Source organism: Parasteatoda tepidariorum, chromosome 11 (genome assembly GCF_982258835.1).
Source record: "Parasteatoda tepidariorum strain Cologne lab strain chromosome 11, Ptep-v5.0, whole genome shotgun sequence".
In the NCBI taxonomy this organism is placed as follows: Eukaryota; Metazoa; Arthropoda; class Arachnida; order Araneae; family Theridiidae; genus Parasteatoda; species Parasteatoda tepidariorum.
This window is the reverse complement of record NC_141765.1, coordinates 49,723,465-49,739,199: the sequence shown is the minus strand read 5'-3', so window position 1 is coordinate 49,739,199 and position 15,735 is coordinate 49,723,465. Positions and strand designations below refer to the sequence as shown.

Sequence of the window (15,735 nt, the reverse complement as noted above, 5' to 3'; positions counted from 1 at the left end):
TTTTCATCATTAACAATCTTCCGAAAGGAATGTAAGAGCGACTTATCATTATATTGAGTCAAGCACTCCGATATTAGAAATAAGTAAAGAAATAATGTGCGCCTTAGTGGCAGGGATTTATTTTTTAATTTAAGAATGAAATGAAGCACAAAGGAATGTACAAAGACATTTTCATCAAATTAAACCATCATTTAGAAAACAGAACGTTATAAAAGTGCAGGAAAATATATATTTTAATAACTACGTTTTTAAGCATTCTTTTTAAACTACATGAATGATGTATGTAATAGACAACGGAAAATTTTAATAACTTTTGACAATATAATTTGATTGCCAAGTAAAATAGTATTACATAATATTAAAATAATCATATACTTAAAGATTTAAAGGAATAACTTTTAAAATGCTAATTAATAAGGACAGCTGATATTTTAATTTAAGTAAAAAGACACAAAAACGTAATTTCATGAAAATTATACTTAGTTTAATTTTTAATTATTTCACCCTGCATATGAAACCATTTAGGCCAAAAAAATATTATATATTCATTTATAATTATTCCTATCCGTGAAATAATGCTTAATTATAAAAATAATTTATTTGAAGATAGTTTACAGTGAAATATATTTAAGATAATTTGAAATTTTTTTTATTTTAATTTTAAGACTGATCTATAAAGTTTTAAATTAAAAGATGTAGAAACTTTTACTTTAAGTGCTTTTAAATAGCAACATTTTTAAATGACTAACCCTCTCTTCCATTTGCAAGGTCAAGAATATGAATCTTTCGAAAAAACAGTAAGCTTTATCAATCAAAGTCTAAGTGTTAGTGTCTAATTTCTTAACTTAAAATATTGCCTAATTCTGAGTGCAATTTGTGAAAAATTATGGTAAAGAAAACCAGTACTCAGGGTGCCTACGCTTTTTACCATAAAATTTCACGATACAAAAAAATCTGAAATACAGTAATTGCTACAGTAATATTTGCTGAATTTATGTAATCCAGTAAACATTTCTGTAAAAATTAAGGTACAAAATTCTTCAGTGAAAATAAATTTTATGTTAAAAATTGCCGGCACTCTGAGTGTCGGTATACTTTACCGCAATTATGAGGAACTGTTTTTACGGTATTCTCAAATTAATTAGCATACTTATGGCCATTTTTTCATACACGGATTGAAATTGCAGTATATAATCTTATAGCTAAATAATCTTATGTGCAATATTTCTGAATAAAGCAACATTATTTTTTTCAATAAAACCAAAATATCTTGTATTTAAACTATTGATTTGGAAAGTTTTCTGTTCATAGAGCAAAGGGCTTACCAAAAATTCTCGTTTTCCAAATAATAGTCCTTAATGTCCATTATTTAATAAAGAAATATAAAACTGAAACTTAAGTTTATCCACATAAATGGTTTTTATACCATGATATATGTATCATGATAAAATTATCAATTATAACTGCGTATACACAATACTTTTCAAACATTATAAAACCATATTTTATTTTTAATTTAACAAAAATGATTACCAAAGTGCTTCGAAAGGAACTATCGAGCCATAATTTCAACTCATTTACCATAATTTCAACTCGGTAACTTTTTCCATTATTTTTCTTTTGCGGCCCAACTTTTTTTCAGTTTAGATTAAAATCACACTTTAGTAAATGGTTAAAAACACATTATATCAAAATTTCTTTAAGTGGACTCGTCTCTTTTAAGAATTTATTTCAAGCTCGCTACAACTTTAAAATGATTCACTGAAAATGACAATTCAAAATCAATATCAATTTAAACTTTCCTAACTTGAGAACCAAAATGCATCGAAACTTTCCTCTAGCATGCTTTTAAATTTTATAGGTAATTAATTATGCATTTCAAATTATTTTTCTTTTCCTTTTAGATATTTTTGATGAGAAAACTGATGCAAGGAGATAAGGCAAATCCTAAAACCATTCTAGCTAACAATTATCGTCCTCCACAGCCTCTCTACAATCGCTCCGTCCGAACAAATGTGTTCAACCATGACATCGGAGTAAGTTATGTTAGAAAGTGTTCCTTAAGGAAACATTTTATTAGCTTCTCACATCGCTTTCCAATTTTTATCGCTTCACAGTACCTTCTTCCAATTGTAACTCTCTGTCTGAAATATATATACCTCAGCTGCACGAAAGATTAAGCAGTTAATTGGAAGAAGGGGAATAATGAGAGGCGAAATATAGTGCTGTTCTTTATTTTTGGACTAAGAGAATGAGAAATTAAAAAGTTCACTCGTCTCATAAGTCAAAAGTTGAATAATACGTTTAAAAAGTGCGTTTTGTTTAGCTTTTAATAAGCTTAATTTAAAAGTATTACATGATTTTAGGAATCTGATATTCAGTTTTACTTATAATAAAGCGCCTGCATTAAGCATAAAGAGCATGCAGGCCAATTTTTATTTAAACCAGCTCCTTACTGGTCACCGACTGTTCGGGACCTATCAACAAACATATTTCAGGAAATCAGCATCATGCAATTACTGTGGAGTGTTTGTTTTGTTTTTTGTTTTTGTTCATTTACGTCGCTCTAGAGCTGCACAATGGGCTATTGGCGACGGTCTGGGAAACATCCCTGAGGATGATCCGAAGACATGCTATCACAATTTTTGATCCTCCGCAGAGGAGATGGCACCCCCGCTTCGGTAGTCCAACGACCTGCACGCGAAGTCGAGCACTTTACGGAAGAACAGTTTAACGCGAACCAATACCGCACACCCTCGGTCCCCACGCAGAATGATCCAAGTGGTCACCCTCCCACACACTGACCGCAGCCAGTGATGATTGACTTCGGTTATCTGCTGGGAACCGTGTCTTAACGATCAGTCCACTGCGGGGCTACTGTGGAGTGAGACAAGGCATTAAACATCTTCGACAACAACATTAAGCACTTCGTGGAACCCACATGAATAACTACGAAGAGGAACACCAATTCTTTGCTATATTAACCTGCTGGAAAATTGTGACTCAAATTATTAAGCAAACCCTCGAGGACATTTTAGCCCCTGATCAACTGACCCCAGTAATGAACCAACAATAGAACAAGTCATGTTTAATTTATACTAATCAACTTTTAGCCTTACATTTTGAAATTTTATCAACTTTTGATTTTTGACTTCATAGACTTCTAGTCAGACTTTTACTTTTAGACATTTACACTTGGGACTTTTAGCTTTCATTGATTTTAGTTTTGAGATTTTTTATCTCTTGTTTCCTTATTATTATAATCATTTAATTCTCGACATTTACCCCGTCGATTTGGATTTGGTTGCCTTTAAAACATGTTTTTAATTGTCAAATGCTATAGTTAATCCACTTTTAACTGATTACCATCACTGCCATTTGGCAAAATTTTACTGTAATTTTTGTTTTTAGAGAAATTTTTTAATGTAATAATTTAACTTTTATCTCCGAATTCCCCCCTGGGTTCAACCTATCTTATAACAATAGTTTTTTCTTCCTTCGTGTCTTGTTTTGAAATAAGTGGAACGTTTGGTGTATGTTTCAAAATTTAAAAGTCAGAAAGAAGCGTAAAAAACAATTTTTCAAGTTTTTTCCTTCTTTTTTTAATATTGCTAAGTCGGTTACTCTACAGCCTCTATACAATCGCTCTGTTCAAACAAATATGTTCAACCATGACATCGGAGTAAGTTATGCTAGAAAGTGTTCTTAAAGAAACACTTTATTAGCTTCTCGCATCGCGTCCCAACACCTTCCTCCAATTGTAACTGACTGAAGTATATATACTTGAGCTGCAGGAAAAATTAAGCAATTAATTGGAAGAAGGGAAATAATGAGAAATGAAACATAATGTTGTTATTAGTTTTAGAACGATGAGAATAGGAAATTAAAAAGCTTATGCGTATTGTTTCTGAAAAGTTGAATTAAAAGTTTGAAAAGCACGTTTTGTTTAGTTTTGATAAACCCAATTATAAAGTAATGCATGGTTTTAATCGTTGACGCAGATTGGACACCGGTGTTCCTTCTATACATAGTATTATGACACTTGAATTACAAATAAAAATATATTTTGTTTCTTTAATTGTAAAAAACAGTTAAGTAGTTACCAAAAAATGTGTTAGATTATCAGAAAAACACTTGTATTGTAATATAAAATTCATAAAAAAGTAGTTTGAATATTTTGTTTTTATTCATGCTGAAAAGTTTATCATTATTTGACTTTTTAAATTAAAAAAGAAATCAATAAATGCGTATTTCAGAGAGCAGTAAGTCTAAAATGTTAGTGCAAAGAGCGAATGAAGATTAATATTGATTATAAAAGGAATATTTATTACTGTTTGTAGTATTTTTAACAGATCCTTAGAAGCTGCATAACATAAACATAATGACTTGCAGCTGCATAAAATAAATATAGCATAACTGCAAGTAGTGAAAACCCTATGAAAATAATTTTCTGCTAAATAAATAATTTACTAATGAAATTTTTTTCAATTTTTACTTCTTAGTTTTTCTGCTGATTTAGCTGAAGTTTCAAAATTTGTCATTCAAATCCAATTAGTTACAAATTATGAAATAATTGCGTCTCTAACTTTGAGATTTTTTCGTCGGTTTGAATTTAAATGGAACAAAGTATGAAAAAGTTATTGCATTCGCCATGACATTTTCATTGAGTAAATGTGTTTAATAATTGAGTACAAAGTTTATTTCCATAGATATCGAAAAAATTGCAAAATTATGCATAAAAAATAAGTTTAAGTGGTCTACATTTTAGACTTACTTCATTTTATTTTATTGTAAGCATAAATTTGAATTCAAAAACGCATTCCTCATCGCGGGATACAGAAACATTACGTCTCTACAAATATATGCTTTGAGAAAGTACGCATTTGTGTACGTCTCAAATTTTTTTAATTTATATATTCTGATTAATTTTTTATCATAAAACAAGAAAAAAATATCTTTCATTTTGGGAATCCATTACTTTAACTCTGACGAGACAAGTTAGGATTTTGTTTTGTTCTCAGTGTTCCAAGATGTATCAAAAGTCTATAAAGTTTAGTTGACTAGTTTCGTAATTGATAAAAGTTTTCTTTGATCTGTTTCAAAACATAATTGTTGCATCAAAAATAAAATGAGACTGATATCTTTTGATCTTAATCATAAGAATAATTCTTAGAAACTATTCTGAAATAGAAAATGAAATATAGTCTCATTCACCTGTTTTTCATACCTTACTCATTTAGACTTTTGTTCTGCTAGATTTTCAATTAATTCTTATCTTTTCCTATCGTTTAAGTCTATATAATTTATTTGCAAAAGAAGTATTTAAAAAAATAGAAAGAAATAATTTTCTTTTTTAGCAGACAGGCAAAAGTCTTTTTTTTTTCAAACTGGGTTTTTTCAAACAAAAATTCTTCTACCTGACTAATTAGAAATTAATTAAAAATATTATCCTATAAGAATTTTAAAATGAGGAAAATATTATTTTGTTTTTTAAATTATTTCTAATATATATATATATATATATATATATATATATATATATATATATATATATATATATATATATATATATATATATATATATATATATATATTATTGCAATTTTTTCTCTTTCATTTAATTTCTCGATTTTTGTTTAATTTTGGTTTACTGTAAAATGTCTTCCAGATTAAAGACACTTACTAGTGCATTTAGATAACCAATCAATATAATATCATCAAAACTCCACATATATTCATTCATCATATAAATTAAAATAATCAAATAGAGTAAATTATGAAAACATAGTTTTGTGCATGCATGGTAGATTTGAAGCAGGCACTTGATGCATCTATTGCTCCATTAATAAATATACTTGATTTATTTTATACCATTATCATAATATATCAATCCAGGCTTTGTTTACCGGATAAAATTAATAAATTCTTGTTGAAAAATGGAAATCAACAACTATTTGAAAGATGAAAATAAGACGAGCATCATGGATTCATTTAATTTATATACACAGTTCATATATAGATGATTCACAATCTTAACTCATGAAAGTATTTAATAATATAATTATGAAATTAAAAAAAAATTTAACATTAATTTTAATTATTTAATTAAGCACCTTCCCAGTTCAAACTAAAATGAAAAAATAATAATTAATTAGTCTTATGAGTAGAGTTTTTTTTTTAGTTTCTTCTAACGCAATAATGTACTTTTCTTGTTATCTCAGACCGTTATTAAGGAAGTTCTCATTTTAAAAAGCTCCTTAAACTTGTTAAAGAAAAATAGGAGTCACCGTAAAAAAAAGTCTTTCATCTCAGTAATAGTAATAAAAATAGTTTTGAATGAACTGAGAAATATATAATAACTGATACATATCATGTTTTTTATAGGATAACAAGTGTTTCAATTCAAGGAAATTGTTTTATAGAGGTAAGTAAAAATATATGCTTATTACAGTATTAAGTAAGGAGATTGCTTTACATTTGCTTAAGTTAAAGTAAAAATACTTATGACTTTAAATGGATAATTTAAAAAAAAATTTTTTGATCAAAGTATTGCATATTATTCATATATTTACCTTTAATTTAGCAATATATTTCGTTTTACGGAAAAGGACATCGGTATTACTTATGATTTTCACAACCAAGCAGTAAAAATTCAGTTCCGATTAATTTAAAACGTATCATGTCTTTACAGATTTTATGTTTTTTTTTCCTTCAAGAGCATGAGTTATTTACAAGTCTTCGTGATCTTCGATAACTAAATCATTTGTTCTTTGATTTCAAGCAATTAATAATTTGAGGAGCCTTTAGGTTTTACACTGCATAATATCATGGTTAAAATTACGGTATAAAGTACCGGTACTTTGGGTGCATTATCGGTATAACTTTTCTTCACTGTAAAATCCATTTTTACCGTTAAGTATTTTTTACCGCAATTTTTAGAGAAACATATACATAATTTGAGCGATTAATTGATTCTAAGGTAGTTAATACTGTGGAAATTATGGCATATCAGATTTTTTTTTGTTCCGAAACGGGCTCCGGTAAATCTACCGGAACAAGTAAAGGGACCGTAATTTGAATTGAACCTTTATACCGTAATTTGATTTGGTACTTTTTAAAGTGTAGTACCTTATATCTCAGTGTATGTATGTAACATGCATATTTATACATTAAAACAGCCACTGTTCTTTGTCAAGAAATAAAATTATACAATTCAGTCAAACATAATGCTGCGATTCCCAATATTTCTGTACTTGAAAGTTATTAGTTCTACGATATACTAATACTATATGAACAGTTTCTAAATCATTCAAACATTACTAAAATGCAATGTCAAATACATATAAACAGAAAAATGCTTATATTGAAACCAATATGTTGTTGTCTTTTCATAGCACTTTGCCTGAGAAAAGTATTTGAGGTATCAACATTTCCTGAGTGCTGCCCTAAGTTTTAAAATGATTATTATATTTTCTACGTGGTAAATTTGTAGAATTACTATAATTTGAAATATAAGATAATTTACAAACACAACAATATTTGTCAAATATAAAATCTTCAATACATATTTAACTTTGTTTTTATTTCGTATGTCTTGAGCCAAATAGTTAATTAAAAGATGATGAATAATAAGACTCAAGATAGTCTGCTGTGTCATTGATTTAGAACTATGCGAATGAGGAGGAAAAAAGAAACATAGTTACAAGCATTATTGTGAAAGATGAGCTATCAATTTGATCTGTTTTATACCAATCAATTTGATATCAATCTTTTTTATTTTAAAAAAATAAATATAAACGATAATTTTAGAAATGACATTTTAAAATAACTAATTTTACTTTCAAACACAAATAAACAGATTAATTCTTTCCCTAAAAACCCTTTGCTGATTTTTTTTTTCATAGAACTTTTTTATACAAATATTACAGATGATTCTTCTCGGGATTGCTGATTTCTTTTCATAGAACTTTTTAATACAAATATTACAGATCCTTCTTCTTGGGATTGCTGATATTTTTTTCATAGAACTTTTTTATACAAATATTACAGATGGTTCTTCTCGGGATTGCTGATATTTTTTTCATAGAACTTTTTAATACAAATATTACAGATGCTTCATCTTGGGATTGCTGATATTTTTTTCATAGAACTTTTTTATACAAATATTACAGATGGTTCTTCTCGGGATTGCTGATATTTTTTTCATAGAACTTTTTAATACAAATATTACAGATGCTTCTTCTCGGGATTGCTGATATTTTTTTTCTGTTTGCAAATGTTTGCGTAGCAACATTTTCAAAATATAAATTCTTTATTTTATTTTCTATTTCTTAGGTCGTGAGCCAGACCGAAGTGTCGACTCCAGCTCTAGCAAAATCTTTGAAGTGAAGAACCATTGGCTCCGATCAGTGGACGGAAAAATAGTATCTTTTTCCCAAGCTAACATGGCTGGTAAGCGAAAACTTACAATAATCCTATAAAACTTTTGCATAGTAGTCACAATGACGAAACCATTTCCATTAAACACGTTTATGGAATTGAGTGCTTACATTACGTTGCATATGAAAGCGAAATCAATCTATTATTTATTCATACATAAATTACCTTAAAATAATTAATCTTTAAAAGAAAAAAAGGCAGATCCATCATAAAGATCACCTTCAGTCCATACTCAAATGACTCAGTGTTACATGGGTTTAAAAACAAGATTTCTTTCATTTCTGCATTCAGAGTACTTAATTTAATGAAAATTGACTTTGACTGCAAAGGAAAATAAGAGGCTATTGGATGAAAGCGCCATGTTGGATAGCAAAAGTTGAAGAAAACGAAAATATTTATGAAAACACTGCCTCAAAAAACAAGACAAAAATTTGCAATTAGCTAAGTTATACTATTTATATGAAAATAATTATTTTTTTAAGAGACAAAATTAAGAAATTATACAAGGTGTACAAATAAGGTATGCAATATACTATTCAATCACCATTTCAACAATTCAGCATTGCGCACTCATCATTCAGCATTACAGCTGGCAGAAAATAAATTTTACCTCATTGCTGTTCTCAGAAATGTGATTTGCTGAACGGGAAGATCAACTGAGAATGAAAATCAGAGATTTATGCGATATGAAAAAAATGCCGAAAGCGAGCACATCCGTTTAAAACACTCATAGAAATCAAGACTAAATTGCGCTATTGACTAAATTTAACTCTGTGTTTGAAAACAACTACTTTTTTCTTAAAGAAAAAAAAATCTATCCATTATACAATATCAACAATTAAATTCATTCAACAACCATTTCAACGTTGAAGCGTTACGTATACTTGCTAGAACGATAAATAAGTTTTTCCTGTTTGCTGTATTTCTTGTATGATTTAAAATAATATTTGAAAGTCTTGTTTTTAAGTGTCGAACATATCTAAAACAAGATTTCGAGAAATTGATGTCTATATCAGTGGAGTAAAAAGCAATATTTTTTAATAGGAATTTGTATAAAAATGTTGCAAACAAACAGCTTATTCCATATTTATTGCATTCATCTTTATATAGAATGGTAACTGTCTGCAATTAGTTCCACGCGAGTTTTGAGAAGTGTTTGAGTATCCGTTCTTATCCATCTACTGGGCTTTTAATAACTCTTGAATAGTTAAGTAATAAAATACAATATAAGTAAAATACAATACAATACAATACAATGCAATGCAATGCAATGCAATGCGATGCGATGCGATGCGATGCGATGCGATGCGATGCAATGCAACGCAACGCAACGCAACGCAATGCAATGCAATGCAATGCAATGCAATACAATACAATACAATACAATACAATACAATACAATACAAAACAATACAATACAATACAATGCAATGCAATGCAATGCAATACAATACAATACAATACAGTGCAAATACACTACAATACAACACAGTCTCGCAGTGGACTGATCGTAAAGATACGGTCCCCAGTAAGTCAAGCAACACTGAATGCGGTCAGTAAGTGGGTGGGTGACCACATTGATCAGCCAGTGAAGGGACAAAGAGAGTGCTGTATCAGTCTTATCGCTAAACTGTTCTACAGTAAAGTGCTTGATTTTGCGCGCAAGTTGTCAGGCTAACAAAGCAGGGTAGCATCCCCTCGGCAGAGGATTAAAATTGCGATGGCATGTCTTCGGATCATATTCAGGGATGTTTCCCAGACCGTCGCCAATAGCCCATTTTCAGCTCTAGAGCGACGTAAATAAATTACCTACCTACAATGTAATGTAATAATAATAAAAATACTATAATATACAATAAAAGTAAAACACAAATCAAAACAAAAACCAGTTGATTCCTCAAAAAATATAGGAATGCATAAACATTTTATTAGGAACTTCCATCTTCCAAATAAACTAATTTGGGAGGAAATTAATCTCCTCCTTTTGCAATCTCAATGGTAACTGGCCAAAGTTCTAAAACGTATTTGTTTTCCCCTCTTAAATATTAGTTTTCGATCCCTAATGGGCACATTTTATATCATTCCTTCTCAAAGATAGTCAAATTATTCTGCAATAAAGGTGGTCATTACAGAACACTCCATTCATTAACCACAGTATATAAATCCGTTTCTGCTGCGCTAACTACTAAATTAACAATTTGACTACCGTACAGTGCACAAATTAAAAAAAAAGAGCATCTTTCTCGGAATAATGATTGGAAATTCATGTTTCGAACTGGTTCGAGGGTTTAGTCTTAAATACTTTTATTAAATTCTGCTACCATACTGATTTCTTGCTTAAAATATACATGCCACCTAATGCCGATCAAGTGCTTCAAATTTCAGTTTTTTCCTCTTTATTTTGAGAATCAAATATCCAAATAGGTATAAAAAGACGTGTTTATTCAGAAAAAGTATGTTTTTTTTGTTAGATTTCTTAATTTAAATATCGCCAGCAAAAAAATGTCAGAGTATTTAGGTTTAATCATTCGAACCATTAAGAAAACAACATATTACGTAATAATCTGAAAATTAGATGAATAGTTAAGTGCGATTTTCTCATTTTTTTGAGCTCTGTGCATACGATAGAAATTTATTTCTTTAGTTCGTTGATTTAATATATTGTTCATAAAAAAGTACTTAATATAAAGTGTATTAAAAATACACAGGTTAATCAAAATGTGGTAATTAAGAGGTTAGCCCCTTCCTTCTCGTTCCCGTGAAAATGACGGGGTGAGATTTCGCCCGCTATTTCTCGCTCCCCTGATATTGACGGGCTGGAGTGTTCAGTAGTAACGCGCCAATAAGAATAAGACTAATTAATTTCTTTTGCCCGGAAAAAATTTTATTTCTCATTTTGCACACCTGATGGCAGTAACAGGATATTTTTAAGGTAACTGTAGATAGTTAGTTTATTTTAAACTAGTTGCAGCACTAATCAAATGTGTAATACAAATACAAAAATAAAAAAATAGGCACTTTTATGATCATTTTCTTGAAATTTAACCTATCGTTAAGGGGTTAATTAATTGACTTGTAAATAAGATGAAATGCGATTCCTTCAAAGTTTATTTATAGTTTAATAGTTGCATTTTTAAAACAACATTTTTGAGAATTAAAGAACTTTATTTTGGCTTCTATATTTTAAGACATATATATTAAACTAAAACCTAGTAAATTAAAGTTCAACATACGATAAAACCAATAATAAAAGGCCTCTACCATTTTTACGGTAAAGCATTCAATAATTTACTTAGTTTTCGACAAAAATAATGTGCTTGAAGCCTTTTCTTTTTTTTTTTATCCTAAATCAATGTACTCTCTTTAAAAATGCGGACTTTTTTCATAGATGATTTCCTTTAATTCCTCAAAAGACGATGTTGAGTCACGCTTGTAACTAAATAAATGTTTTTAAAAAAAAACGAAGTTGTAAAACTACGCAAGGGAAAAAGTTTTCGGATTCAAAAAAGTTTCGTTTTTTTATTTTTTGATCATATGCAACTCCCAAAAAAGGTCTAAAGAAAATTACGCGCTTCACAAGACAACTCACGCTTTGCTCCATAAAAATTCGGCAAAGAAAAAATGAAGTTAGATAGAGAGGAAAAAAAACTGCAAGTAAGGCACTAGCTAGGTTCTATCATCATAAAAAGGAAATGCCTAATAAATGAATAAAAAAAGAATCTAGATATAGAATAAATAAAATATCAAAATACATGTATTCCAATATCCAGTAGCATTAAGTACATGCAGAAAACGATACGTGTCAATCAATTCTTGCCAGCTGTTACGTTCTTCGCTAGAAAAAGTCTAACACTGTTTTTCATATCGAGAGCAATTTTTTTTTCTCTTTTCTTTTCATCATTTTTCTTTTTGTTTTCCTTTTTTAGCTTTCATATGATTGTGAATTCAGCAATTTGATTTGAATAATGAGACAGGCTGCCTCACTGGTCCAATGCTTATAAAATTCTAAGGATCTCAATGTAAACCTTGTTATCATAATGCTTTGGGAGTCCATTTTTATTTTGAATGGTAGATTCAACATTTTCAGGTGAAAACTGTTTTTAAAGGAAAAAAAATATCAAATAGATATTTTTAAATCACTGAAATGATTTCTTGTATATCAGTGCGCTGAAACATTTCCTATATTTTTTGTGGGGAAAGGGATTTTGTGTTTTTTTTTATTTACTAAGGAAGGTAATGTGTTTGAGGAAGAAGTTAGACAAAAATAATTTCACTTTTATGAATTCTATAAATTCTATAAAAAATTATGTATGAATACAGATTCTATGTTCGGTAAACATAAAATAATTTTGTATAAAGATGTTAACAGTAATATATGAAAGAAAATATATTTTTCAACATTCCAGAAATCTGTTATAATTAAACAAAACTGCTGTTTGTAAAATAAATAAGTAAAATCTGGATACTTGAATAAAATATTTTATTTGCAGTGATAAATTTTGAAATCCTGCTTTTAATATGTTTCTGATCTTTTTTTTCAAAAAAAAGAAACGTGATTTTATTATTGAATTGCTATTTTTAGTCCAAATAGGCGCGTTAAGTTACACAAATAATACGTCATCCCTGACTAGAAAGTCTCTCCATTTTAGTGCTGCTAGTAAAAAGATCCTAGTCTCGTTTAAATATTTATGCTTTCGAATAAATTTCATTCGGCCTCTTTTTGCTTTTGTTCTGCATTGCAACCACTTAGAGTCATTTCATGGTGAAAGATCTGCTATCGATACTTTAAAAATGTTTCTGACACTCTAATATACTGTTAGTAAATGGAATATGAGTCCATAGTGATGCGATTTTCCAATCTCTACACTTTTCCCCTCCCATTTACCATAGATACCAAAAATCTTACTTTTTTCACACCGCAGTACGTTTCAATAGGAATAGGAAATATACAGGCTCGGGGAGAAATCAATATTACATTTACAAAGAGTATAGTTCCATTGTTATTGGCTTAGAGTTTCTTTCATTGTAGAGTTAAAATTTGCGATTTGGTTTAGCTAGCAAATTTTTCAGAATTCTTATAAAGTATTTTACTATGGAAGTATGAAGCTTTTTTCCTCATCATTTCATGACTTGCTTTGCTATCATAACATTTATTATTTTAAAATAAGTATCCACCAGATTTATATTTTGTACTTTAAAAAAAATAGCAAATATCACAGAACAGGCAATAAATTTACTATAATATTCACCCTATCGACCAAATTTATATGTAATTATATATCATAATTGGTAATTATCTAAAATGATATCAGTCTTTTATCTTCACAGCTTAGGCACTGTAAATTATTCCATAACATTTGGAAATGTACAAAAAAAAAAATGATTGCATGTTTTGGATTTTGTCAAGATTTTTTTTTGAGCATATTAACCCTATATAGGGCAATTTTTTCTAGTATTGTTAAGTTAATTTTTTGGGGGGGAGGGTGATTATGATTTTTAATTAAAACAGGGATTCAGTTTACTTCTTATCAAAAAGACAATTTTTGGTGAGACAGTAGCTTGGAATTCCAAAATATAAAATATTGACCAAAGTCAATTGTGAAGAATTTATAATCAGCTTTAAACTTCTGTGCTACAAATAAACTCAAAGAGAAATGATCAAATGAATGGACGCATAACGCTCCAGAAAGAATAGCTCCTCAGAGCTAGATTTATTCTTAACCTCATAATAGCATTAATTGTTACCAACATTTGAGTAACCAAATCCCTTTAATGGTATTTTAATAATGGTTATAATTTTTTTCTGAAACTACATCAGAAGATGACTACGCAAATCATAGGTCGGAAAGTAGTTTTTCACCGACAAGTAATCATTAATGAAATTGGTCGAAAAAATACATCCCCCGGTTTCATAAAGGGTTAAGCAATAATCAAACGCAAAAATAATTTATCTCAGTGGCTGGGAATTTCAAAGTTTAAGGAATTCACTATATTCTATTGTAAAGAATTAGCCATAAATCAAAATTTCTGTGCTACAAATAAACTCGGTGGAAAAAGATCAAATGCACTAACGTGAAGTGCACAAGAGCAAGTAGCTCCTCAGCCTAAGTCTCTCTTCATGTTTTAACAATAACCTTAACTACTATCTACATTTATGCAAATAAATTCCTTCATTGATATTTTTATTATGATTATTTTCAACAGCTATCTCAGCAGATGACTTTGCAAATCATAGTTTGGAGAATAGATTTTCATCAACAGGTAAATATTAATGAAGTTGGTCGAAAAAATACTTCCCATGGCCTTATAAAGAGTTAAGCAATAATGAAACAACTACATAATTTATCTTAGCTGCTAGGAATTTCAAAAAGTTAGGATAATTGACAATATTCTATTGTAAAGAATTGACAACAAATTTAAACTTCTTTGTTAAAAATCAAATGAATTAATGCAAACTACACTAGAACAAATAGCGCCTCAACGTAAGCCTTTTCTCTTGTTCCAAAGATGGCCTTAACTGCTATCTACATTTATGCAAACGAATTCCCTAATTGCTATTTTATTTTCGATTATTATTTTTTTCTGAAACTACATCAGCAGAAGGTTGCGTAAATCATTGTTTCGAAAATGGCGTCTCATTAACATATAACAATTAATGAAGTTGAAAGGAAAAATGCTTCCCATGGCATTATAAGAATTAAGCAATAATCAAACACCAGCATAATTTGTCTTGCACTCTCAGAAATGAAACTCTCTCTTTTGAAGATTCAACAATTCTTGAGCTATATTTCGTAAATTTTGAAAATAATTTCCTCACGAAATCAGGTCATTTAAGACAAAATGCGAACCATCAAGCATAGTGCGAAAACAGTTTCTAAAAATTGAAATCTCATTGGAGTGCATTGTGGAGGATTGTTAACTAGAATGATGAATGTGGAATGAAGACTAGACGATCGAAAACAAAGTGACTAAAGAAACTGACTGCTTGTATGGTGGTCAAGGAGAAGGCCACGTACCAAAAATAACTTGGGATTGAAACTTGTTTCGGGCATGGATATAATTTATCTCATTGGTCTACATGTTCTTCTTGTGTAGTTAGGGAGACATTGATCCATTTATATGAAGCTCACAATACAGTGATTATTAGAAAAGTTATATACTTCAGGCACTAGGAATTTTTTTTTTTTTTTTGATAGAAAATCTAATGACGAAAGATTAATTTTGACAAAATTTGTTTCTTCGAAGAATATTGCGTCGTTCTTCGTTGAGATTCGTTTCTTATTTCGTCACTTTAAC

At 29.3% G+C, this 15,735-nt stretch overlaps 1 protein-coding gene across 4 annotated transcripts in view; it reads left to right on the top strand.

Annotated features, from left to right (window-relative positions):
* Nucleotides 1-15,735, top strand: part of LOC107451043 (carbonic anhydrase-related protein 10) — a 369,106-nt gene that overhangs the window by 349,357 nt on the left and 4,014 nt on the right. For 2 of the 4 annotated variants that reach the window (XM_071187551.2, XM_071187553.2), the window contains 4 exons: nt 1,905-2,036; nt 6,385-6,424; nt 8,335-8,451; nt 14,644-14,700. In XM_071187551.2, coding sequence (XP_071043652.1) covers nt 1,905-2,036; nt 6,385-6,424; nt 8,335-8,451; nt 14,644-14,700 — 346 coding nt within the window. The remainder of the gene's footprint in view (nt 1-1,904; nt 2,037-6,384; nt 6,425-8,334; nt 8,452-14,643; nt 14,701-15,735) is intronic. The other 2 variants (XM_071187552.2, XM_071187554.2) reach the window with 1 other exon arrangement.